The following is a 27747-nucleotide window of genomic DNA, read 5'->3' as shown; positions in this document are numbered from 1 at the left end:
GGAGAATATAGACATCTGTTGCAGAGCTCCTTGCGATGCACATTCATTTACATGCTTCCGGGCTGGGGAAGACTCTACATGTCCTTGTGAAAAGTTTTTTTATTTTTATTTTTGCTTTTGTTTCATGCGATAGCTTTCAAGTCAGCAGTCCTGATTCAAGGATGGTACCGTCGTTACATTGCCCAGCTGGAAGTACGCCGGAGGTGCACCTGGACCATCTTCCAGTCCATCGAATACACAGGAGAGCAAGACCAGACCAAGGTACTATAGGGAGCATGAAGAACAAGCGAATTGGAATGATTTCCTCCTAACTCAAAGCTTTATATTGTATTGATCTGGTTGCTATATTATCAGTAAAAACCTAAACTCTCCAATTTCACCAGCATCTCATTTGTTCCACATTTCTTACAAGAAAATTCCATTAGATTGCAGATGCAATTCAATATATTGATTGTTTTCATACAATACGTGTGTCTGCCTAATGTCAAATGCTGTCATTGGTAATTTTCCAGCGTACCATGTTACTGTGCCGAACCTGATGTTATTTTTCATGGAAGGTTGTTTAGCACAAATGGGGCCGCTCCCAGTTAAGAGACCAAGGCGCTAAAGTGTTAGTTTGTGAGTGCAGGCATCTCACTAAAAGTTAAAGACTGGTCTCACACACCACCTGGTGTCATGCTTCATCATTGACCAGCCCTCGCCCTCTAAAAACTTGGTTTGATAAAGGGCGGGCATACACCTGACGACAGGGAAGCACATATATGGGGCAATTTGTCCCCTATTCTAGGGCTTGAATACACAAGCCACATCACAGTGGAATGTGACATAGGCCACCCCACGCAGTGGAACCCTCTCACCAAAGTCTGGTAAGAGTGGAGCCCGCTCTGTTTCCTTTTAGGTCCTGGTGAATGCCAACTGGCAAAAACATGTCGACCACACTCACCACAGTGGGGGGACAATAAAATCCCCAACACACCGTTCACTTAAATACCATATAGATGCCAGTTACATTAACATTGATTTGACATCTATAATGGCTTTTTAACCTCACTTTTTTCTTAAAAGGGCCCCCACTTAGTTTAGAAGTGCATCCCTGTCGTCAGGTGTATGCCCGCCCTCTATCAAACCAAGTTTTTAGAGGGCGAGGACTGGTCAATGATGAAGCATGACACCAGGTGGTGTGTGAGACCAGTCTCACTTTTAGTGAGATGCCTGCACTCACAAACTAACACTTTAGCGCCTTGGTCTCTTAACTGGAAGGGGCCCCATTTGTGCTAAACATTATATGTTGGAGGCTGCCTGCTCCTAGTACCCCGTGCCTCTGGTTCCCTCCCCCAGGCCTCTCCCTGGGCAATCGTGGTTGTATATTTTTCATGGAAGCCCATTGTCTTATTAGTCTCATAATTTAACTGAACAAAAAATGAGCTCTAACATCAGTCACATGCGACTGTCATTTCAAAAGGAATCTATCCCATATAAAGTCTCGCTGCCATCATTTCTTTTTTTAATCTCAGCCTTTCACTTCTTTTGAAAAAGCAGACCTAGATATTCTGAGCTGCAGTCACACTTTTTTGTTCTTGGCATTTAGAAGGCATACGAACTCATAGAGTAAAAAAATACATACACTTTTTGTGTACGTCCTGATTCCTGAAGTACAGTTCCCAAAATTAAGCTGTACGCGTGCAATCAGAGCGGCCAACACGCAAACAGGATATGTGATATATTTACAAAGGGGATGTATCCACGTGTGTGGTGGGTCCAGAAGCAGGAGCATCCCTTGTGTACAAATGGAAGTGTCTGGTTCAGCCCTAACCTTGGCCTCACTTAGTCTGTGCCACTCAGACGATGGTGGTGTACTCATGGTAGGAAAGCTCAATGCACAACGGTGAGAAAAGCAGGGATAAGTATTTATACATGATTATTGTTCTACCCCATATTTGGGGTGTAAAAAGTAATCAATAGCATTAATCAGGATGGCTGTGCCTGTATTGGATGGCAAATACCTGCAACTGTGAGTACAAATGCTACAACGAACTACAAATACCATAATGCACTTGGGAGGACTGGTGCTGACATACCAGCAGCGAGCCCCAAGCCCCTTGAAATTAACCAGGATTGCCCATCTACTCCAATCCAGGGAAAAGGGCTCTCCAATCACAAACGTAAGGATCTGGAGGGGTGCTGATGTCCTTGGGTCCAGATCTCTCTCCCCTTACTGGCTCAGAAGATAGAATCAACAATAAGGGATGAAGGACACTTATTGTGATTTCTTATGCATGGGTCGTCAGACTGCTGCTCAGACTTACACTGCCAATCAAGCCCTCTTCCCTAAACACACTTAGGGGATGTGAATCGAGACCTGCTAGCAGGAAAGGTGCTCTCACACATATGCAAGTGCAAATTGCCCAATGCAAATTTGCAAGTTGGCTTGATTGATCAGTCTCTTATAATCTTTTTGATATTTATATCTCTTAAGGTTCTGATACATGTTTTTTTTTTATTATTTTCTTTTCTTGGTGGTGTTTTTTGTTATTCCTTTTGGTGCTACCTATTTAACTTCTTCATGAAAGGTAGAATTTAGTTTAGAATAATCACAACTTATAAAGGTATACGCAAAGTATATATTTGTGCTAGTCCTGTGTTAAAATCTCTAGTAGGTTTGCATGGAGAGTGGACATAGGGATCACTCATAGGCCAAGATTTGCAAAGGTTTTGCGTTAGGTTTGCATTAATTTTTTAACGCAAACCCGATGGAAAACCTTTTTGCAGATTTACAAACCAACGCAAATTCGTATTTGCGTAGGTTTGTGAGGAAAAGTAACGCAAACTTGAGCGAAGCGCTGCTTTGCGTTACTTAGGGTCAACGGGGGGGGGTTAAATGGATGATACATGGCTTCCCCATTCAACCACCCATGTTTTTTGATGCAAAACCCTATTTACTAACATTAGTAGACAGGGTTTTGCGTCAAAGAATAATGCTGCTGGAAACCATGGGTTAAAAGGGGAAATGTTTTAATTTCTCTATTCTTTTCTGGCTTTGCATATGTACTGCACTGTACAGCACACATACACAGTAGGATCAGCCGTGGTCCGTGCAGGTTACAGCGGTGGGGCGGTGGGGCGGGGTAAGGGGGAATTTCGAGGGACGATGCAGAGGAAAATTAAATAAATAAATAATGTTCCCTCAGCATTGTCCCTCGAAAACCCCCCTTACCCGGCCCCACTGCCCCACCGCTTTTACCTGCACGGACCGCGGCTGAGTAGGAAAAGTTTTAAAACTTGTCTAGTCATAGTATTTTGTACAGAACAAATGCTAGACTCAATTACTCACCTTTGCACTATGGCACATAGGTGTGTGTGGCACTCGGCAGAAAACTTCTGCGCCAGCATTAGGGAGAGGGGAGGAGAGAGCTATATCTCTGTAGATATGGCAATCCTCTGCTCCCTCCCTGTCCCTCAACGCAGCGCAGTACCTTTGGGTGCTGTGCTTCATTGCATGACACTTTTGTAAACCATGGTCTTTATGTTTGCGCTGCAGTGGACTTATTTGCCAAAGCACACTTCCTACACTTTAACTCTGTAGTCCACATCTAGCCATTCTTACACCAAATACGATAATTGCACTTTAATGATCTTCCTAAACATTCAATCAGTCCAGTGGGTTTCAATACTAAGTACACATCTTACCAACATTCTTTTGTATGAGGACAAAGATGAATATTACTGTATATGCACAAGATGTATTGGGGAAGGCTGTGGTGCATATGTTTATTTTTGGGGATGTCCAGACATTCAGTGGACACTGTCATATATTTTGCATGCTTCATAGCTGCGGTATGTGTACTCAATGAATCCTTATGCAGGCATTGTTTTTACTTTTTTAAAGAAAAGTACTTTATAACTCACACATCTAAATACTGCACACAAAACTACAAATATTTACTATATTGCAGGTGCAATTACAAATTGCTACTCCTCCTAAAGGGACCTCCAGAATAACCAGGGTGAAAATCATATACCCTTAAACAATTTTACGGTGGGAAACTAATCCCCTAAAGCCAGCCTATTATCATGATCTCTGAGGTACTATATGACAATCTGTGCACCACCCAACACTAACCATTGAAAATTGCAATAACCCTAAATGGGCCAATTAAAGAAATAATATGCAGCTTATCAGTATTAAAAACGCATGTCTACTGACTTTGTTAGGTAGTTCCAATCAAATAGGAAAGACGTCCAGCCTTTAACAATAACAGCCTATAGGCATGAACATGACATAGGAGACATGCTTTTTACTAAATGATCAAGATCAGTGAGTGCCCTGTCTTTCCAGGACATCGTTTCTTCTTTCCTGGGAGACTTAAGAACACAATATCTCCCTGCAACGGAATCAGAATCAGAATCAGATTAATTTTATTGTGTAGTTAATTAAAACCATGACAATATAACATTTGTTAACAGTGCGTAGTATCAAAACAGTTAAAAAAATGTTATAAAATAAGTTGCTTTTTCCACAACATTTTAAAACATTTCCTTGTGCAAATAGTCAGTGTGACAGTAAAAATAGACTAATACCTGAGATTTATTCCAAAGTGCTGTCGTGCTATTGTCTTATTGTTGAAACATACCCTTTTGCAATTTACTTATGGATGGTGTAAGTTGTGTGCAAAAATTAAAATTTTAAGAGAGCCGTATATAACGTTTGTATAAAACAACAGAGGAGTGAGCAGGCAAGTTCTTAGTTCATTCAAAAAGGCTTTTTTGTAAGTGAGTTTGTAATGAATCTTCCACGCCGCACAGCACAGTCTAAGCTGATTCCTGTGTAAGTGCTAGCAGTGGCTTGGACCCGTTATAGATGGATGTTGAGTCCTTGCAAACCGGCTGAGACAAATCCGTGTCCCCTTCAGAATTTTGAAGAGCATTAATGATTCTGTGGTCAACTACCTGATTCTGATTCTGATTCCCTGCAACGGGGGTGTTTATGGGAATGCAATGATGCTCCCTCAAACTAAGTTGGCTGCAAAAAATTAACTTCAGGCCCCCAAAGCAAAGTTTAATATAGACATGGGACCCCCACTAAGGTATGCAGATTTATTTCTCCTTGCTGCATAGATTTATGAGGTGTTCCACAGGTCCAGGGGGTCTCAGAGCCATTTCGTCCTTCCATTTTGTTCCTTTCGTCTATGGCCACCACTGTGTATGTTTCCTTGATGTGGGCGCTGCTGACTAATTGGGGCAGCCACACATTTCCTACAGTGGTTTTGTTGGCCATCCGGCATTCTGTTTCCTGGTGCCAGGCAGGGAAGACCACGCTGTCTCTTCTTCCTAGCATGCCTGCTCTGCCAGCATTTTGTTCCTTTCATCAGTGCAGAGAGCAGGTAAGGAGGTTGTGGGTCTGGGGCCCCCTCACACCAGATGCAAGGCATATGCACAGTGGCACTCCAAGGCTGAGATTCAATTTATTTTGGGTGTTTTACCATTTCTACCATTGGGAAATTCTTGAACAAAAGTGGGCTAACCCCACAGTTCGCTGGTAGGTCACAATGCAAAACGGGCTCCCTGGGAGGCCTAGCACAATTGCATTGTGGATTTCTTTGTGTCTGCAAGTGCCTCTAGTTCCAGTTCGATCTTCAGATATGTCAGGCACAGCTACTCAGTCAGTTTTTAGGTCTCGCCTGACCCAGCGCATGCGCTGGTCTGGCGAGACTTATTGAGAGGGCTCCAAAAAGTGCTACCAGGCCAGCCTAGAGCTACAGTGCATGTGCGCGGGATGGCTAATGCGACACATACTTCTTTTCTAACACTGTGGCATAGGCGTACTCGCCGTCGCCACTACATCTACCAGAGTTCCTTGGGGCTACTTGCTGGTGTGACGAGCAGTGTGCGGCCAATTCGATTTGTTACATAAAGGCTCCCTTGAGCTATTCGGGCTGACGAGCTCTGGACCTGCACCTGCGCGCCATGAGAGGTACTTTACCTGTTTTAATTACATTTTGGCAGTCCACGCGGCACCCCTTTACACTGACCTGCTCCCTGCTGACGAGAGGCAACTACCTCGAAACACGTGTCCAGGGATGGCTAATGCGACACATACTTCTTTTCTAACACTGTGGCATAGGCGTACTCGCCGTCGCCACTACATCTACCAGAGTTCCTTGGGGCTACTTGCTGGTGTGACGAGCAGTGTGCGGCCAATTCGATTTGTTACATAAAGGCTCCCTTGAGCTATTCGGGCTGACGAGCTCTGGACCTGCACCTGCGCGCCATGAGAGGTACTTTACCTGTTTTAATTACATTTTGGCAATCCACGCGGCACCCCTTTACACTGACCTGCTCCCTGCTGACGAGAGGCAACTACCTCGAAACACGTGTCCAGGGATGGCTAATGCGACACATACTTCTTTTCTAACACTGTGGCATAGGCGTACTCGCCGTCGCCACTACATCTACCAGAGTTCCTTGGGGCTACTTGCTGGTGTGACGAGCAGTGTGCGGCCAATTCGATTTGTTACATAAAGGCTCCCTTGAGCTATTCGGGCTGACGAGCTCTGGACCTGCACCTGCGCGCCATGAGAGGTACTTTACCTGTTTTAATTACATTTTGGCAGTCCACGCGGCACCCCTTTACACTGACCTGCTCCCTGCTGACGAGAGGCAACTACCTCGAAACACGTGTCCAGGGATGGCTAATGCGACACATACTTCTTTTCTAACACTGTGGCATAGGCGTACTCGCCGTCGCCACTACATCTACCAGAGTTCCTTGGGGCTACTTGCTGGTGTGACGAGCAGTGTGCGGCCAATTCGATTTGTTACATAAAGGCTCCCTTGAGCTATTCGGGCTGACGAGCTCTGGACCTGCACCTGCGCGCCATGAGAGGTACTTTACCTGTTTTAATTACATTTTGGCAGTCCACGCGGCACCCCTTTACACTGACCTGCTCCCTGCTGACGAGAGGCAACTACCTCGAAACACGTGTCCAGGGATGGCTAATGCGACACATACTTCTTTTCTAACACTGTGGCATAGGCGTACTCGCCGTCGCCACTACATCTACCAGAGTTCCTTGGGGCTACTTGCTGGTGTGACGAGCAGTGTGCGGCCAATTCGATTTGTTACATAAAGGCTCCCTTGAGCTATTCGGGCTGACGAGCTCTGGACCTGCACCTGCGCGCCATGAGAGGTACTTTACCTGTTTTAATTACATTTTGGCAGTCCACGCGGCACCCCTTTACACTGACCTGCTCCCTGCTGACGAGAGGCAACTACCTCGAAACACGTGTCCAGGGATGGCTAATGCGACACATACTTCTTTTCTAACACTGTGGCATAGGCGTACTCGCCGTCGCCACTACATCTACCAGAGTTCCTTGGGGCTACTTGCTGGTGTGACGAGCAGTGTGCGGCCAATTCGATTTGTTACATAAAGGCTCCCTTGAGCTATTCGGGCTGACGAGCTCTGGACCTGCACCTGCACGCCATGAGAGGTACTTTACCTGTTTTAATTACATTTTGGCAGTCCACGCGGCACCCCTTTACACTGACCTGCTCCCTGCTGACGAGAGGCAACTACCTCGAAACACGTGTCCAGGGATGGCTAATGCGACACATACTTCTTTTCTAACACTGTGGCATAGGCGTACTCGCCGTCGCCACTACATCTACCAGAGTTCCTTGGGGCTACTTGCTGGTGTGACGAGCAGTGTGCGGCCAATTCGATTTGTTACATGTGCGCGGGCGTGCGCGCCTCGTTTTACCGCGATTACTTTCACTTTCGGCCACTTTGATGTTTGATCGCGATCGGATCGCGATCACTTTCACTTTCGCGGCCCCACGGCCGCTTTGCATTGCCAATAGGTCTCGCTTTTGGGACCTTATAAGTATTTAGTTACGCAACTGTTGCATGGCTAAACACTTATAAGGTCCCAAAGGCGAGACCTATTGGCTATGCCAATGCTTGTTTGCCGTATTTGCAGTGTTTGGCTCCTGACGGCGATTTATAACCCATTGTAAAACCCTACAGGAGGCTTCTGAGCTACGGACGGATTTCAGACGCGCACCGCTGCCTGATGTAAACTTTGTGACAGAACTCGAGTAATTGACTTACTCGTCACCTTACCCTGACCAGATTCCTTACAGTAACAAGAGCTACTCTACTCAACAAACGAGGGCATCAAACCCATTGAGCCCGGACAAGGTTGCTGTACAGGTAACCCCTCATGGAAACCATCCAAAGCAACGGCATATTAATTACCTAGCCTTCATTGAACCCTGGTACCATTCTTGTACTACCAGAATTACCCCGGAAGGTTTCACGCCTGGCACTCATTGTGCTGACAATATCCCCAGAATTGCTTTCCTGAAGAGACCACATGTCAAGAGAGGGTTGAAATGTCATCGACTTTAACGAAAGAGAGAGCCTAAAAAACCCAAATATTGTATACTGTGTAAAGCTCCTCCTTTTGACTACTACCAATAACCGGTTCTACCCATCCCTTTTCACTTAAAGTTTTTCACCACGTTAGGTTATGGTCACTTCACTGGGGCTCACCAAATCACATATGAATTCTTCATAAATGTAAATACTTCGTACTTTAGGAAATACCGTTTGTGATCATTATTGTGACTATTAAATTCAACCTTACTCACTTCGGCTGAAGTGAGCACTACTTTGAAAGTTTCTCGAGCCGGCTTTTTTTAAAAATTCTAATAAAATATATTTTAAAAAGTTGGTATTGTTGCCTTGACCCAAGTTAAATAAGGTCTCATTTTGACTGTTTATGTCTTTTGATTCATTCAAGCAAGTTATTCTTTCTTGATGAACTTGTATGTTTTTGGTAAAGGAGTTCCTTGTGAACATTGTTTTTTGCTCCTAAGCAAACCCAGTCAACAAGGACTTATGGGTCACTCTTGTTTTCTCTAAATAATGTGGGTTTTCTTGCGGCCTTTCATCAGCCTTTTGCACAGCGGCTTTCTCCTCCTTAGAGAAAACGTAACTACCCCTACTGATAGGCACAGGTGATCTCCTGACCTGCACCGTCCGGGCAATCGCCCCAAAGTTCTCTAAGGCAGACTGCTCTCTTTCTAGAGTGAGCGTCCTCTGGGAATACTTAAAAAATCATTACACAATATTCTATCACAGACACAACTACCATACATCCAACAACTCTTCCACACTCAATCAAGGGTATCACTGTAGGATACCAGTCGTCTACGTGTTGGTACAGAAACTTACAATGAATGCACTGATATGTTGACTTTATTAAAATAGTACTACAAAGTTAAAAAGATTTCATCTGAGAAGGGTATCTAACACAAATAACAAAAATTACACAGTTTCCTGTTGCTAAAGCGGCGATAATTTTATCGCCGTTCTTGATAATATGCCCCAACGTCCAATACATACGGGGACTTTTCTCCCTACATGTGGTCCCACTATTTGTTTGGTTCCTTAAGTGCTTTCTTGTTGGACCCATCAGGGAAAGACAGTGACATTGGCCACACCCTAAACAGGGCAGAGGTATTGCCATGAACCTAGCAGCCCTGGGGTGATGGTTCACCAGCTCAATGATTTCTGAGACATAAGAACTGTGAATTTGGAAGATTCTCCAAATTATGCAGGAACGTTTGCTCCATCTAACTGTCCATGATGCCCTGAACGTTGGTTATGTGTGTTTTCTTCCAAAAAGAAACTTTTGTTTTATAACAGAAACAAGCAAAATACGTTGCATTACGACAGGTTGATGGTTGAAAGTAGTTACTCGAGAGGTTCTGTACACTTGAATAGGGACGTTAGCCAGATAAGATACTCTCCGCTTTACCCATACGATTTTATAGCTGTCACTGTAAATGTTTTGAGTTTCAAACTCACTGCAATCTATTTGTACTTTTTAACATTATATGCAGGCAGCAGGAAATGTTACTACTTATTTCGACACGCCTACTTCACCACCACGGAGATATTAGGTCATTTGGTTGACTGAAGTCCCAAAAACTGCAAAAGTGCAACAACAGTATAAAAAACAAAGCAATAAACAAAACACGACTGATGCATTGAGATACAGTGCATACTTTAAGTTCAGCTACACTTTTATAACAAAAGGTATGGGAATGTCCATGCTAACGTTTCATGAAGTTGTGTTTACCCTCTCAGTAAGATTGCACACCCAGATAACTGTGGGGCATATTTACAAGCACATTTCTCCACAGGGGTGAACTTTTTTCAACGATCCAGTGGTGTTGCACCATTCCCCATATTTACAAGGTGGTGATAAGCCGTTTAACATGGCTTAATGCCACCTTGTAAATATGCCTATTTCTGCAGCAGTCCGCTGTAGCAAAGGGGAGTGCAGTGGGTGTTGCAGTGGGCGTTCCACCGCAACACCCATTGCTTTTTGACACTGCCCCAGATTTACAAGCCTGGGGCAGCGCCAGAAACTAAGGCCAGGTAATACCTGGTCTTAGAATGGCGATATGCGGATTAATTGTAACAATTCTCCTCGTTTTTTGCTCTTTCCATGTGGGCTGCCCTAGAAAGAGCAAATCACCATTATTGATTGCTCATGTGCATGAAGGTGTCCCTTCCTGCACATAAACAATCACCCCTGCACAGCAGGCACCCTTGCAACATGGCGGCAGGGTGTCTGCACTGGCGCTAGATAACTTTTTTGCACCAGCACTTGGGGAAATGCAGGGTTATGCTGCATTCTTGTGAATACGGCACATCCCTGTGCTTTAAAAATGTCAGAGCGCAGTGTTGCCAAATTTGGCGTAACAGCGCGCTCCAACTTTTTTTGTAAACATGCCCTGTGTTCTGAGTGTTAATGGACACTTATCTCCGTTAATGTTCCATCGGATCGCTCCTTTGTAATAAAAATAAATAGTGAATATCTTGAGAATGGCCTAGGAGTGCAGCCTGGCTGTGTGGCACTGCGTTCAGCCTGCCAGGCTTTGGGCACAGCTGGGCTTTTCTAGATTAGAGACCAGCCAGTTTTCCTAATGCTAAACTATTATTGTTTTTCTTTTGCAGCTGTATGATTTTTTCAACTATCTTATGGACCACTTCACACCTAGCAACAGCAAAGAAAGTAAGTTAGAGTCTTTTTCAGTGGAGCACCGTGACCAAGCCGGCATGAACATGTAAAAGCATGTAGCAGATTGTCCAGCCCCTTCTCTGAATACTTTGGGATGTTCAAAACCTAGTGCTGACGTGGAACATGGACAGTCTGTTTCGTGTTAAAGCTGTCTGTCTGTACAGAGAGCAAAGGTTCCTCAACTCCTCACACACCTGGAAAAGGATTTGATAAGGACCAGCATCTCGTTGCTGTACCAAAGTTAGCTTTGCAACTATGACCGCCATTTGAAACCTTTTTTTAAAGCTTTACACACACTCTGCTTTTTTACATCTATTACAGATACCCATATGTTTTGGTCTGCAGTGGCACACAGAGAGCCTTTTGTAATAGGAACTCTTAAGTAAATTAAAGTTTAGCCCTGTTTATTTGCCCTCATAGTTGGGCAACGAAACACCACTTCACTATGTTTTATTAAGCAAGGATCATTATTTCTAAAATGTGTGTGCTCTGTAGAGTGCTTCTGTAGTTATCAATGAGACATTAAATCTGCCCCAATCTCCATTTCTTTGGTTGTGGTCTTTGGTGCAGATAGTACTTTGTGTGGCAAGTGTTGTTTATCAATAATTATGCGGAAAACACTGCAGTCGCAGAATGGTAAGATTATGCTAGCCCGGCATAGAAACTTTATCTGGTCCTACTCTGTTGTCCAGGTGCAATCTCATCCACAGCCCTCTTTGAGGCTTAGCAGGTTTCCAATTATTAATAATCCATCGCTTACCTGTCATCTCATTTTGTTTCCTCACGCCACCTCATTTTCTCTGGGTGTCAGTAACGTGTACAGCCTTGATTGTGGTGACCTAGTGGAAATTGGAGGTTCCTTTACAAGAGTCAAAATATGCTTTTCTAGTGAAATAATTTATATTCTTTCCAAACCACTAACTGGAACTTAGTTTGTGAAAAACAAATAAGCAAGGGTCCTAACGATTTTAATTTGTGCCAACACTTCCAAATTCCGGGTTTTCCAAGCTCCATGTTAACCTCTATTTTGCTTGCTCCCCCTTTGTACCTGTTCTTCTGCAACTTTCCCCTTTTTTCTCAATTTTCTGCCTTTCTCTCTCTTGCTCTGGGTCAAAGTCTGATGATGAAAAGTAAGTCCTGTTCCCAAAAGTGAGCGTCGGTGCCCACCACCTGCAACCACTGGCACAAATTAAGTGCTGGGGTAGAGAAGTTCATAACACATATATATACAATTCAACCTGCCTTACCTCTCTCCTCAACCTCATCTCTCGAAACGTTTCATGGGTATCAAAGATAAAGCCCTTGTACCCCGTAACCCTATTTTGAGTACTTCGATGCACTAGATTCCCCGTTTGTCCTGCCCATGCACTTAAAGTGCAGACATTTCTCTGTCTGTTCTTAAAAGGACAGACCCCCATGGAACCCATGGTAACCCTCTTGTTTGGCCTTCACCAGGGGACTTCATCTGTCGTATGTTCACAGAAGAAGAAAGCTACAAGGACAATGAGCTGGAGAAGTACTGCGAGTACGAGTCCATCGAGGTGCCGGACTCCTACACAGGACCTCATCTCGCCTTCCCGGTCATGCCTGCCCATGCAGCCGCCTTAGTGGAGGCCTTCAAACAGAAACAAGTAAGGGTCAAAAAGTGATGTTTACCAACATTTTTACTCGGTTGTGACTATTGTATTCTTGAGTTTCCAAATATCTGTACTCATCATCAAGTTAAGGCCCTATTACTAGTTGTTTGGAATGAAGCAGGTGGACATATATTTATTTATTTATTTATTATGCAACTTATAACGCGCAGACTAAACCCGAAGGTATCAAGGCGCCTTAGAATTACAGATCCATATCGTGTCTCCACCCCTGAATCCGGGCACTATGAGATACAGTCCCCGAGATGAGGAGAAGAATGTGGACTTAGCAATACAGGACCTTTAAGGCATAGGGATCCCCTGTTCTAGAGACTTTACTGGGGTCATTTCTACCTGCTCTGAGCACTTAGAAAATGTATGTGGACCTACAGGGTGGTTTTACAGGGTGCAAAAATGCACACGCTATAACTGAGCATTGATTCCAATACTCAGTAGTTTCCGGTGAGGGATCATCCGCCAACTCTAAATCAGCCAGGGATCCCCAGGCATACCTCTCCAGCCAACTCATAATGAAGGCTTCAGTATTTAAAGGCTTTAGTGACTGATGTGGCCAAGATATCTCGCAACAGTGCTGTTTCCTCTAATTCATTCTTGCTCTCTCTCCCAGTAGCAGCTCCATGCTCACTACGTTTTGAAGCTTCTACATGAGACCAGGAGGCACCTCAAGCAGCTGCCGAACATCAAGCGCATAACCACTTGCTACAGCAAGGATATTACCGTCTGTGGTGAGCATGAGTCAATGAGAACTTCAAAAAGCTATTTCCAGTTGAGACCTCCATTGTGTGACTGCATCTTGTGGTAATGATGTGAGTTGTTATGTTCGGATGTGCTGCCATATTTTGTCTGTAGGGCTTGGAAGCTGCTGAGAAAAAATCCCGTTGATGATGATTAGGCTTTCCTGTTTTCAGTTTCTATTTTTGTGAATTCTCAACAGAAACAGTGTTTTTCTGGTGTTTATGGAAAGTTTTGCTTTTAATATTGCTTTCTTTCTTCACTGATAGTCAATGGTATATAGACAGGGTACGTACAGTGTATATGAGATCCAAATACATTTTTACACATCAAACTTATTGTAGTGCACCATACAATACTTCTTCAGTGAGTCTTTGGTCAGGTGCACTCACCTTTTACTTCCCATGAAAACTTTTTTCTGTGAAAAGGCCCTCTCAACATTGGCACTTGAGATGAGCAACGCCAAAACAGCCAGTACACAATTTGCTAACTCTGGCCTTTGACATAACTTTCCATGCCAATAGTGGTGCACTTAAAGATTGCGATTCTCTTGGCAGGTTCGGGAACATTTGTGTTGAACTGGGTGCTTATGCCCTCAGAGTTATTGAAGCGGTCAAAAATGAAGCAACACTTTTGAAACTACAGAGAAAATTCCCCTTTACGGAAGGGATCTAGAACTTGTACAGAGTACGACAGTGAGGTTTCTATGACTTCAAATGCCAGTGTTGGTGAAGGGACACTTCTATGCATCGTTACAAGCCATTTCTCATACATTGTAAAACGAAAGTTCCTGAATTGCTTGTCAACATTGCTTTGCTTACCAAGTGGCAAGCACTCTAACATGGAACATGTTGCAGTGCCAAAGTCACTAATGGTGTCGCCTAGCCTACTCTCTAGGAGATGTTTCACATCTACACCAATTATGCTGAACACTTGACAGACAATAGTATTTTCAGACTCCAGTTGTTTTATTATGTCCACTACAGCTGTTATATTTTCCTGTAAAAATCTAGGAATGCATTAGAGTGTACTTTTTTCACATCACTATCACTATGCGACCATAGATCCTCACATTTCTTGCCTTTGGCATCATCAATTTTGTAAACGGTTGGCACATGGATAATATAGCATTCAGAGCCCCTTGGACTGAGAACCATCAGCTAAGTGACACAGTTGGGATGATTCTTTCTTTGATGCAACACAAAGCACAAAATGAGAAATATTTGCATTTTAGTTCCCGACCAATACAAAATAGTGCACCAGAATGGACTAAAAAGTCAATAGCATTCTTCATTAACTCTGAAGATTGTAAAGATGCTTTCAGCATACCATCTAACAAGTGGCAAGGATCTCTTACAGGGAAGTACTTCCGCTCAGATATCGATTTTGACAGGTCATCACACAACATTTTCATATACATGGCTGAATCACTGCAAATACAAACAATATCACTCCAATCTTTGTTGAACTTGGAAATAACCTTTTTCCAGCAGCACTCCAAGTGACATTGCGTTCCATGTTTTCCAAATGTCTGGTGTAATGTTTTCAACACTATCCCAGATGCTTGGTGATAGCTCTCTTTTAACATATACGTTTCACTATACCTTGCATTGAATATTTAAAGCCCGATGTGTCAGCAATTTACCTACTACCAATACTGACTCACTAGAAACTGGGAGCTGATGTATCAAGGGTGTTTACCCATCCTCTGTACGTAAATATGATGGCACATATTGGGAAAGATTCTAATGAAACCAGCCATTTTATCTATCAGTGAAAGATTAAATGCAGCCAAAATCTCAAATATGATTATGATATTTCCCCATTCTCTACAGTTTATAAAATCATTAAATAAGACCTAAAACATGCTTCTAAACCCTGCATCTTTAGACCAAAGACCACTAAACAGAAAAAAGGAAAAGGAAGAATAGATTATATTTTGGTGACATCCCTAAACAACAAAACTCAAGTAGAATAATGTTAGCCCAGTCTTTCTTGCTGCTAGCTTGTATAACGCAGTTACATTGTATTGCCCCTTTTAGGAAGAAGAAAAAAAACTCTTTTGCTCTCCTTTTCATTTCTTTGAATGGCATTTAGTTTATGGTTCAGCAGGTGTTTTTTCAGTGTTTATATGTTTACACTGGTGAGGGATATTTCCCTTTCGGTGGGATTTTATCATTTATTATAGGTTTAAAAATAAAACCGGACAGTCTAATGATGATGTAGACCTCACCTCACTATAAATTGTGTTTGCACTTAAGTTACATTTTGGGGCTGCAAAATCCCATCTTGAACCATAATTTCTAAATCGGAGTCACTTTATCAGGAAATGTAAACATTTGTGCTCACAAATGAAGTTCCCTACTATACAGAAAAATGATAAGCTCCCTGAGCAAACGGAATATATCAGAAACTTCAATTCCAATTCATAGGAGTAATTTGAAAATCACAGATTAGTGTGTTTATGGATAAGGGCTTTGTCCAATCTGCATCTTCTTATTAAGGTCTCTGTAATCACGGCTTTGGCATTTATCCTCAGGAGACTTGTTTAAGCAATAGGCGCCTCAATGTTCAGTAAGAAATCCAAGTCCATATTTGACTTTTATAGAACAAAGTATTTATTTCCAATTCATCGGGTCATAAAAGAACAGCTTTCATACGATAAAAAAGAAGCCAACACGTGTTTCGTCTAAGGATGATATTCCATAAGACTTCATCAGGGCTGTAATAAACAGATATACAGCACAATTATTAATTGCACTCCTCTTAACCGAACAAGTCAGAGGTCCCCATCTAGCAGGGGAGAGCAGCCCGTGTTAGTGTGAGTATCAAAGAGAATCAGATATCAAAGTGTGACAGAAAATGTGATCAATACACCCAAACCACCTTAGTCACACTAATTTTATTCAAAATAGAAGGGAACAAAAAAAAAAAGGAGAGAAAAACTACAGCTGGTGTCAGTCGTCGGAAATATAGTCAAATCACCAAAACAACCAAGACAATTAACACCACGTGTCAATTAAAATCAGCCCAAAATATCTATATGCAAGTATTGAAGAGCACTCACCCTAGTTCCAAAATATCAATAGCGTCAACCGGAAATAACAATAAGGGTGGCCACAGTTATACCAGCCAACCCAACTAGATAGTATTTATCAAAAACTTCCGTTGCCTATGAGAGAAAAGATAGAAAAACATATGTGTGTACACAACTCCTTTTACATTTAAACCGTCAAACCATAATCATCTAATTTATAGTAACGGCAGCATTCGGTACCGTAAAATTCACTAACAAGAAATCGTTAATAGCAAAAGATATATATCTAAACATGGTAACTAAAGTACTTTTTTAGACTCTAAAATCGAAGCAACGAGTACGGTCGTGTTCTGCCATACTCGACTGACGACCATGCGGGCAGCTCTGCAGAATCGTGACCGACCTTGTCATGCCATATTGTAACAAACCGTAAATGTCTAAGCCTAATGATTAAAATGCCCTTTTTCACTCAACAATCAAAGCACGGTCGTATTCTACCATAATCGACTGACGACACATGCGGACAACTCAAAAATACAGTGTCCGACTTTGTCATCCCATATTATAACAAACAGTAAGTGTCTAAGCCTGATGGTAAAACGAAAACGCCTTTCTTACCTCTGAATTCAAGGCACCGAGTACGGTCATATACTGCCATATTCCATTGGCGTCTTGCAATGCGCCCTGCTATTCAGTATGTTAAAAAGACGCGAGTGCTCTAAACAATAAAGAAAGGACTAAAAAACCATTGACAGTGATTCCACTGAGAACCTAAACCAGCGCCATCTTGGATAGGGTTACAGGAGCCACATCAATCGTTTGCTAGTATCCAACTTAAACAAATTACAGTTGTGTATTTAAAAAGATATTAAAAAGGAAATCAAAAATAAGTAAACCCACTATTTAACAGGACAAGTGTACCCGTCCCTGGATTACTAAGATCAAACTATATTATCTATTGCACTTAATTGGATTAGTATTTCATACCAAACAGCAAAAATCCAAACCAACATCCAAGTATAGCGCTATGTGATAATCCGAACCTGGATGTGCTATAAATTTAATAATGTAAACACCAATAGGAATGATTATGGGACATGCATTGTTTGTTGATAGCTTTAAGAACTGTGTATTGGTCTGTTGTCTCAACTGTATGTATAACTGATGTATTTGTCATGGTTGATATCAACTGTTCAATATGTAATGAAACTGTCACTCCGTATGAATTCTGTACAGATTACTAATTATGCTTGTCAAGCCACCTTGATCTTATCTTGAGCCTTCAACGTAGTATCTCTCCTTATTCTGTGGCTTATCCCTCTCTTTACTCTCTCTCCTACTACTGTAGCAATGGGAAGGTATCCCTTTTCTTTTTTCATTTCTCATTAAGTCTACGTCCTTTATTGAGCGTCCAGGTTCGGATTATCACATAGCGCTATACTTGGATGTTGGTTTGGATTTTTGCTGTTTGGTATGAAATACGGCAATTCTATTGGATTGCCGACGATTTGTAATGAGATGGACTAATCCAATTAAGTGCAATAGATAATATAGTTTGATTTTAGTAATCCAGGGACGGGTACACTTGTCCTGTTAAATAGTGGGTTTACTTATTTTTGATTTCCTTTTTAATATCTTTTTAAATACACGACTGTAATTTGTTTAAGTTGGATACTAGCAAACGATTGATGTGGCTCCTGTAACCCTATCCAAGATGGCGCTGGTTTAGGTTCTCAGTGGAATCACTGTCAATGGTTTTTTAGTCCTTTCTTTATTGTTTAGAGCACTCGCGTCTTTTTAACATACTGAATAGCAGGGCGCATTGCAAGACGCCAATGGAATATGGCAGTATATGACCGTACTCGGTGCCTTGAATTCAGAGGTAAGAAAGGCGTTTTCGTTTTACCATCAGGCTTAGACACTTACTGTTTGTTATAATATGGGATGACAAAGTCGGACACTGTATTTTTGAGTTGTCCGCATGTGTCGTCAGTCGATTATGGTAGAATACGACCGTGCTTTGATTGTTGAGTGAAAAAGGGCATTTTAATCATTAGGCTGAGACATTTACGGTTTGTTACAATATGGGATGACAAGGTCGGTCACGATTCTGCAGAGCTGCCCGCATGGTCGTCAGTCGAGTATGGCAGAACACGACCGTACTCGTTGCTTCGATTTTAGAGTCTAAAAAAGTACTTTAGTTACCATGTTTAGATATATATCTTTTGCTATTAACGATTTCTTGTTAGTGAATTTTACGGTACCGAATGCTGCCGTTACTATAAATTAGATGATTATGGTTTGACGGTTTAAATGTAAAAGGAGTTGTGTACACACATATGTTTTTCTATCTTTTCTCTCATAGGCAACGGAAGTTTTTGATAAATACTATCTAGTTGGGTTGGCTGGTATAACTGCGGCCACCCTTATTGTTATTTACGGTTGACGCTATAGATATTTTGGAACTAGGGTGAGTGCTCTTCAATACTTGCATATAGATATTTTGGGCTGATTTTAATTGACACGTGGTGTTAATTGTCTTGGTTGTTTTGGTGATTTGACTATATTTCCGACGACTGACACCAGCTGTAGTTTTTCTCTCCTTTTTTTTTTGTTCCCTTCTATTTTGAATAAAATGAGTGTGACTAAGGTGGTTTGGGTGTATTGATCACATTTTCTGTCACACTTTGATATCTGATTCTCTTTGATACTCACACTAACACGGGCTGCTCTCCCCTGCTAGATGGGGACCTCTGACTTGTTCGGTTAAGAGGAGTGCAATTAATAATTGTGCTGTATATCTGTTTATTACAGCCCTGATGAAGTCTTATGGAATATCATCCTTAGACGAAACACGTGTTGGCTTCTTTTTTATCGTATGAAAGCTGTTCTTTTATGACCCGATGAATTGGAAATAAATACTTTGTTCTATAAAAGTCAAATATGGACTTGGATTTCTTACTGAACATTGAGGCGCCTATTGCTTAAACAAGTCTCCTGAGGATAAATGCCAAAGCCGTGATTACAGAGACCTTAATAAGAAGATGCAGATTGGACAAAGCCCTTATCCATAAACACACTAATCTGTGATTTTCAAATTACTCCTATGAATTGGAATTGAAGTTTCTGATATATTCAGTTTGCTCAGGGAACTTATCATTTTTCTGTATAGTTGCAATTGTTATCAATTGTAGGCAACAGCGTTGGGTGGTGGCTGTTTTGTTCCCTTTGATGCAATCCTTGTGATATTTTTGTTTCTCTTTTACTGTTTTAATCACTATTTGCTTGCGCAGGATATACCTCACTGCCCATCTTTTTCCGAAGTTCCCTACTACACAACCTGACAGATTTTCCACTGCTGTAGGCTTTAGGTTATCAGCTGTAGGCTCACTTTTATCTGTAAGAACAAAATCTCTAACATGTTTAATCTTTTTTCTCCATAAACAATCTTAGGAGACTTGCATGGAAGGCTGGACGACTTGTTTCTGATATTCTACAAGGTATGTGATGAGTATAATGTTTCACATAAACAGCTGAACAGACAAGAGTAAGTTGCACAAATGATATTCTCAGCTAAGAGTGTAGGTTTCGGTGATCGAGAATCTTGAGCTTTCGCCTTAGTATAAAGAGATGTTCTGCCTGGCCAAAGCTGATATGTGTTCTGTTTGCAGGAATCATGTTTAAGAACCAGGAAAAGCCAGAAAATTGGAATACTTCCCCCACCCCCTCTTTGAACCAAAGCTCATTTGGCACCAAACCAGCGAAGCAAGTCATCGCGCCCGCCCCAGAAGAGCTCTCTTGTCTCTTCCATCCAAGCATTTCTCTATTCATAAATCAACCTTTCATACACCTGTTGATGTTCACCAGTTCACGTTTACATTCTGTCATCCATTCATTCTTTAATCCATATTTCGGTCTTCCACTATTTTGTCCCCTCCGTCCATCCGTATACACATACATATCCAAACCTGTCCATCCATTTCCAAACCTATCCATCAAATCAAATCCATCCTTCTATCTATCCATCCATCCATCTATCCTCCCTTTCACTCATCCATCCAACCTTTCACTCAGCCATCCATCCTTTCACTCATTCATCAATCCTTCATCCACTCAGTCATCCATCCATCCTTTTGCTCATCCATCCATCCTTTCACTCATCCATCCAGCCTTTCACTTATCTGTCCATTTATTCACCCTTTCACTCATTATCTATCAGTTCACCCACCCTCCCTGTCACTCATCCATCCTTACACCCATCCTTTCACCTATCCATCTATCCTTTCACTCATTTGACTCATCCTTCCTTTGACTCATCCATCAACCCTTTCACTCAGCCATCCATCATTTCACTCACCCTTCCACCCACCATCCACCCATCTGTTTACCCTTTCACTCATCCATCCATCTTTTCACTTACTCATCCATCTATTCATCCGTTGACTCATCCATGCATTCATCTAACCACCCATCTTTTTATTCATCCATCCATCCACTCTTCACTCACACATCCATCCTTACATCTATGCCTTCCTTCACACTCCAGGACGTTAACTGTAAGCCTCTACCTGCCGAGTTGCAGACAGAACAGGCTCATCAAGAATCCCACCTCTGCTGTAGCTGCTAACGCAGGGGGTTCACGACGCCCCTGTTTACGAATATAAGCAACCTGTCAACAGGGAGGACTGTTTGCATGCATAAACATAAAGCTAGAAGTGAAGGGCATTGTAATGGTTGTGTTGGGTGCTAAAATACCTGCTGTTTTTTTTTACATGGAAGTGTTGCTTTTTTTACATGGAAGTGCAGAAATAGGAGGGTTTTAGGCAGCTGGAGGTAACCAAGGGCTGGTCCCGACGGTCAGAGGTTGGAGCATGTAAGATATGTGCCATTTAGCTCCTCTGTCTGTGACCATAGCATGTGGCACCTCTGCACACTGAGGCTCATGTTTGCTTTGCAAAGTCTCTGCTGATGCAAGCTTCTGCCTCTTAGATATTTTGTAACCTGTAGGGTGCCTGGATGGCACTTCTTCCATCGCGGTCTGGGCCTATGTGATCTCTCGAACCATGAGGGTCGCTCTGCTGGTAAGATCAGTGCAACATAAGGGAAAGCTTCCCTTTCAGACTTTGCCATTTTGGGATCCTACCAGGAATCTCCACAGTCCATGGCCTGAACCTGTACAGTCCCTGTTACTGGAGGGACGGGTTTGCATCAGATGTCTGGGCCTGAGAGAGGTCTGTAACCCGCTTTCATTTGTGTTCAAACCAAAAGCGAAAATGAAGAGACAATTATGGGAAACCTTATGATCTCCCTGTGGTCATAGTATAATACCAAAACGGTAAGGTAACTCTTATAATGAAGTTAGAATGACAAAAATGTCTGACTCCATGGCATAGCTCCACCAAGACAAACTAGTATGGTTGTAAAGGGGTCCTCACCCATGTGCCACCTGTATTGTAACTTGGTGCCTCAGCAACATCTGCATTGGGCATGAAGAGAGATGGGGTAATGGCCTGGGGCTTCATGGCTTGCACCTATCTTGGGACGCGGGTGGTTTCACCTCATTACTGATATTATAGACCATGTTCTTTGATGCTGTATGTCTGCACCAATGAGTGGACGGTGAAGGTAGTAGTTCAACTTATATTGCTACATTTCCAGGTTACTTTCTCAACTTTCGATGTCTTGTGTTGCAGGTGGCATTCACCCACCCTATCCACCGCACCAACCTTAATGAAAGATTAGCTTAGCTTTTACCAGTGAATTATAAAAAAAATCTAAGTGATAATTAGCATCTACATGGATTATAGAATGAAAGCCATACCAGCAGGTGCCCTCGGGCACAGAGGAAATAATTTCAGCAATAAACGTCCAAATCAGAGTGTATGTGCAGTCGAACATCAGGTATAGGCACCAGCTTGCCGTTTTCTGAACACACATATTTTGTTCCCAAATACCTGGTTTTCATTTGTAATCAATAAACCTAATTCCCTTACTTGAAAACTTTTTGTTTTGTGAAAAGTCACTTTTTAACAGATCACCACTTTAAGTGGTTTAGTCCTTACCTGCCATCTAGTCATTCACGTGTACCGTTGCCAAAATAGGCAGATTTTGCCTCACAGGCCTAAGCCTCACAATCACTTACCAGCAATGATCATCATGCATTAATAATTATCCATCAAATGACAGGGGTCCCCACATTACTCCATGTTACCTATCAGAAGCCATGCACCAGAGGTAGCAGCATGCCCACCACATGTCAAAGAGGGCCATTTTAGTGTAAGATCTTCCAGGATAAGGTTCCTTAATTAGAGAGTCTACAGTGGTCAACACTAATTTGCATGTGCGTGGTCACTGTCTGTAATGGCAAAGACGAGTTCAAATGATGGAATGGAATGTGACCAAAATAAATTACTAGTGGATGAGATTATTTAATTCATTTGAATCATCACTTTTTGTGCTGTCTGAAAAGTCTCCCTGCATCCACCCTTTATATCTTCGTTTAGCTTTCCGAATAGAACAAAGCAAGTTAGAAAGATTCCATCTGGCACCTCTCCAAAGCTGTAATCAAATACTCTACATTGAATTGAATCTGGATTGGTGTATCACTCAGTAATCAAAGTTCATATGGCACTTTGAGTTATCCTGTGCCAGTGGGAAAAGGTTTTGGGCCTGGTATGCAATGATCAGAAATCAAGGCCAGCGTTCAATTATTTGAAGACCTCTCAGCAAGACTGGACTGGGGAAGCAAAAGCAACCCCGGCAAAAATGCCCAAGCCAGCCCAGCTCCCTTCCCCTCCTTGCGCAATCTTTCTTTCCATTCACCTATCTATCCATCTACTCGCTCTCTCCTTCTCTCTCCTCCCTCTCTGATCACTTTCTCACTACATTACGGCTCCCTATCTTTCTCTTTATTGAAGCCTCAAGGAGCTGGAAAAAGTGATAGAGGCATCAGAAGCGACGCTGGGCCTCCAAGGGCTCCAGTCCACCAGGGAAATGCCCAGTGGAATTTAAGGCCTGTCCTGCCCTGCCCATCGGAAATACCAGAGTTACAAACCTACACATATTTTCGCTACCACTATTTTACTGTCAGCAAATGCCAGTATTTATTCATGTATTTTATTTATTATTAGTTTATTCTCAGACTAAACATAACCATGTAATGGTGTTTGCACTGAGCTTTAACAGTGAGTCTTACTAAAAATAAAAGCAGTACAACACGGACTGATATGGGCACAATAGTAACATTCTTTGGCCCAAAGTGTGAAATTTATCAATCATGCTAGAGCTCTTGAAAGTGAGGGTGCAGCAAAACTAGGCTTTCTCCAATTGATTGTACATCTACAAAATCTCTCCTTTCCCAAGAGTCCCATCTATTCGCTCTTTACTGAGACATAATGAAATTGCATGAAACTTCGCCATTACCCAAATGTTGGTAAACATCAGAAAAGTAGTGCGCCAATATGCTATATTTATGATCTCTACAATATAAACTATAGATTGGTGTATGAGCTAATCGGTCAATATTTGTGATTCAGGAAAAATCCTGAACCCTCAATTAATTCAAATGAGAGCTCATTTGAATTCGGCTTTCGATGCTCCAATGTCTTTATACACTTTGTCCAGCTCTATTGTCAGTATTCTTTCCTTAGAGGTGGGAGTCAGATCTTCAGTGGCCTCAGAGGAACAGCTGCTGCTATCATTGAATACTGTGCACGGGATAGCGCAAAGTGCCACATAAGCTAGGCCGCCTAAAACAGGCACCAGCTCGATTTTCTAGATTTTAGGGCAAGTTCCAGCCTGATGGTCTCTATCTGAAGTCTGTCTCTGAAGCCAAGAGCTTTCCTCCATAACAGAGCTTCATTCATATCTGTCCCGCCCGGTAGTATAGGAACTTGAGTACTGAACCATTGGTCACGCGTTGTAAACCTTTATTTGTGGAATCCAAAAAGCAGCCTAAGTACTTCCAATTCAACCTAAGGTTATTTATCAAGATCATATCAGGTCTTTTCATCGATTGAAAAAAGGGTATTCAAGATATGGTCTTAAACATGTAAATGGCATAGTGGGCCCTAACAGACTAGCCCTTAAAATCACCTCTACTCCCCACAGCAGGGCCTTGAGTTCTGGTCACAGAGGACAGTATGGCTTACACAGAACACTGTCGGTTTCTGTTCTTTGCAAAGTCTGGGAGACTATAATGTTTTCTGAACTGCACAAAATTAGTGATGATTTGGGAATAAACAATAATGAGGCAATAACATATGCCCAGTTCCATCTCGTCCAACACCCCCAGAAATGCTTCCATTCAAATGGCCAATCACAGCCCAGGTGTCCTTGGAAAGTGCTCTCTTCAGTGTGGCATTTTATGCCTGCACCACAAGAAAGGGCAGTTTACTTTGCAAATTGTATAAGAGAAATGGACAAATGCGCAATAAAGTGGCAAACTGCCTCCCGGGTGGCATTACATGCCATGGCCATCAGTAGTACTGCACTGTGCTTTGTTGACATCCTTTTGTGAAACCTATGTGGGTCTCGAGCATGGTGATAAACTCAAGAAGTAACAGAATTTGTATGAATTACATACCAGTGCGCTGTTTGGAGCCCACATTGCCAGTGTGCAGTTCACCATCACGATAAACTCATCATGCTTCAAGATCTTCCAGTAAAACTCCGTCAAAAACCTTGACCGACGGACCCAGCACTGCCAGCATTCAATAATTATCTGGGCCAGGCTTTGTGAATTAGGACCAAGGAAACCCTATCCCTGGGCAGTGTATCGCTTACTGGTTTAATACTTCCATTTCTGGCCACGGCCACTAAGAGGAGCTACAACTGAGGCCTACTGTGTGTTCCAAGGGGAACGCTTGAACAGCCATCAGGACCAATGGTATTGGAAGTTATAGCGCTTACAGTGAACAAGACAATTTATCAATTCCCTGTTAGATGGTGAGACCTGTATCCTCACCACATCTTCCATGGTGACAAATCATCACCATATAGTACACTAACATGCTTCATTTGTTCTGAGAAAATGTGATCCTTCTATAATGACCATCTTAAACTGTACTCTGAACAGTCATTCTTTAAAATGTCTTGTCATTTTGGGCTATGATTGTTTTTTGAGTACCTCTCCAATAGTACAACCTAAATTCCTCTTCGGTGCCTTTTACTGAACTTGCTTAAATGCCTCAGTTCCTAGGATAATTTCCTAGTTATCAGCGTGTACTGGCACCAGGAAGGCTTTAAACCTACTGTATTTTCTAATGCACCCTGCAGGTCTTGTTGGTTTCAATCAGGCAAGATGCAAAGGTTAATAGTAAAAGGCTGTAGTTTCTACCATCGAGTACATTTGCATTCTTTGCTGTGCAGCCTGACACACTTTTTGGAAGAGAAACAATGACATGTTCTTTAAGATGATAGGTTACAGGCACTATGCCATACAGAGTCCAGGTGCCCTGGCCTAGAGAGGATTTGTTATTCTCTCACTTTATTATATTAGTATGGTTTACAATTAGTTAATGATATACGACAAAGCTCACATAATCACACGACTTATCAGGAAAGAATGATAGGAACAATGTGTCCGATTAACAAACTTAAAATTAAAAACATGTAATATCTACCCACATATGTCCCCTTTTGCATGAGTAGATTTCAGGCTGTTGTGACTTCCACAAATCATCCCAGGGATGCTCGTGGAAATCTATGGCAATCGTAGATTTCCAAAAGTACTACAGCCGGAAAATATAATGTGCATGTGTTTATTTTGTATTTTTTTTTCTCCACATTTCTTTGTTAAAAAATATGGTATTTGGCCTCTCCAGTGACCATTAGCTGCTAAATAGGCATCTGCCACATGTGCTCTGTAAAATGGTCAACCATTTTTTTAAAGTAGCACAGCAATCTGTCTGATTAAAAAAGTGTCTATGTGCATACCCCCCCTCAGATGTGTAGAGTGCAGATATGAGGTGTAGGAAAAATAAGAAAATATTTCTACACCAACACCTAATAATGGGGCTGATTAGGATGGCAGCCAGACTTTCATTCACCCGCCACCCTATCGGAAACAGGACCTCCCAACAGTCTCTTTGTGGTCCCTATATAGGCTTTACAATGCGACCGCCACCACGACGATTGCAATGCCTATATTTTGTCTTGCGACGTGTTCTGCCAGCTGCAGCACACGCCGCAAGACAAAAAGGGGACACTGCACATATCCCGCCATGAAAAGCCAGTTTGAAAAGGACATTGTAATCCCCACCATTGTAGGGAAAACAATTCCCGCCGGATGCGTGGCGGTCTTTCCAACCACCAACACACCGCCCGCCATCCTAATGTGGCGTGCGGGGATATTGCTAAGGATGGCGGTGTGTTGTGTCCTGCGAGACACGTTCTAGTGTCTCAACAGGCACTGCTTTAGTAGCCACTCCCCTATGGGAGTGGACATACACACACCCCACACCCATCCATCACCGGCGTCACGAGTGACGTGACCCGGCTAATAAAGGGGCCCGAGTGCACGTGCTCGAGGCCAGTTGAGTAACCAGGAACACAGTGTCTGCATCAGTTATTTATTAGTATGTGGGCCTAGGGCCCACAACACCACATTGGCGACGAGGATGGGATGTGCCCGTGCGTGCAGCAGCCCAGAAGCTGTGAAACTGAGTGGGGAATGGGGGGAGAATGCTGCCCGTGTTGAGGGCACCCCCTGTGAGTAGACGCACCGCCCGCCTACTGGGCCCCGAGCATGCGAAAAGCCCCTGGCTTGAACACCTTGAAGAAGGTACTCGGGTGCCCACCCCGCACCTGGTGTGCCTGCACCCCCTGTGAATCGGCGCCCGGACAGTCAACGGGGTGTGCGAAGAGCCCCGGGGGTGGAAGTGATGAGCGGGAGCCCACCCCGCATCTGATGATCCTGCCATGCTGTGAGGTGAGCTCCGGTGGGCGGCGTGAATGAAGCCGACGATCTGAAGAGCCCCAGAGTAGCAACACCAAGGGCTTCTCTGCAGAGACCGCGAGGGCGGCACGGCCTACTGCACCGGAGCCAAGTAAGTGCAAAGGCAGGCCCGATGAGGTACTAAGCGTCGAGAACAGAGGATAGACGCCCTGAGGGAGCAGGGCAGCGCGCCATGGAACAGAGCAGTGCCGATCAGGGAAGGCACCTCTAGGCCGGGCACGGCCAGTGTACACCTATCTCACGTACATGGCCACAGGTTCAAGCCCCAC

General features: G+C 42.9%; 1 protein-coding gene across 1 annotated transcript in view; it reads left to right on the top strand.

Annotated features, from left to right (window-relative positions):
* Positions 1-27747, top strand: part of PPEF2 (protein phosphatase with EF-hand domain 2) — a 356454-nt gene that overhangs the window by 202370 nt on the left and 126337 nt on the right. Inside the window, exons 5-9 of the mRNA XM_085643039.1 lie at positions 134-261; positions 11034-11091; positions 12553-12728; positions 13363-13477; positions 19975-20021. Of these exons, the coding sequence (XP_085499165.1) occupies positions 134-261; positions 11034-11091; positions 12553-12728; positions 13363-13477; positions 19975-20021 (524 nt within the window). The remainder of the gene's footprint in view (positions 1-133; positions 262-11033; positions 11092-12552; positions 12729-13362; positions 13478-19974; positions 20022-27747) is intronic.

This window comes from Triturus cristatus, chromosome 2_2 (assembly GCF_964204655.1).
Source record: "Triturus cristatus chromosome 2_2, aTriCri1.1, whole genome shotgun sequence".
Classification (NCBI taxonomy): Eukaryota; Metazoa; Chordata; class Amphibia; order Caudata; family Salamandridae; genus Triturus; species Triturus cristatus.
The sequence above is the reverse complement of the archived record's forward strand: the minus strand, read 5'-3'. Positions and strand labels throughout refer to the sequence as shown.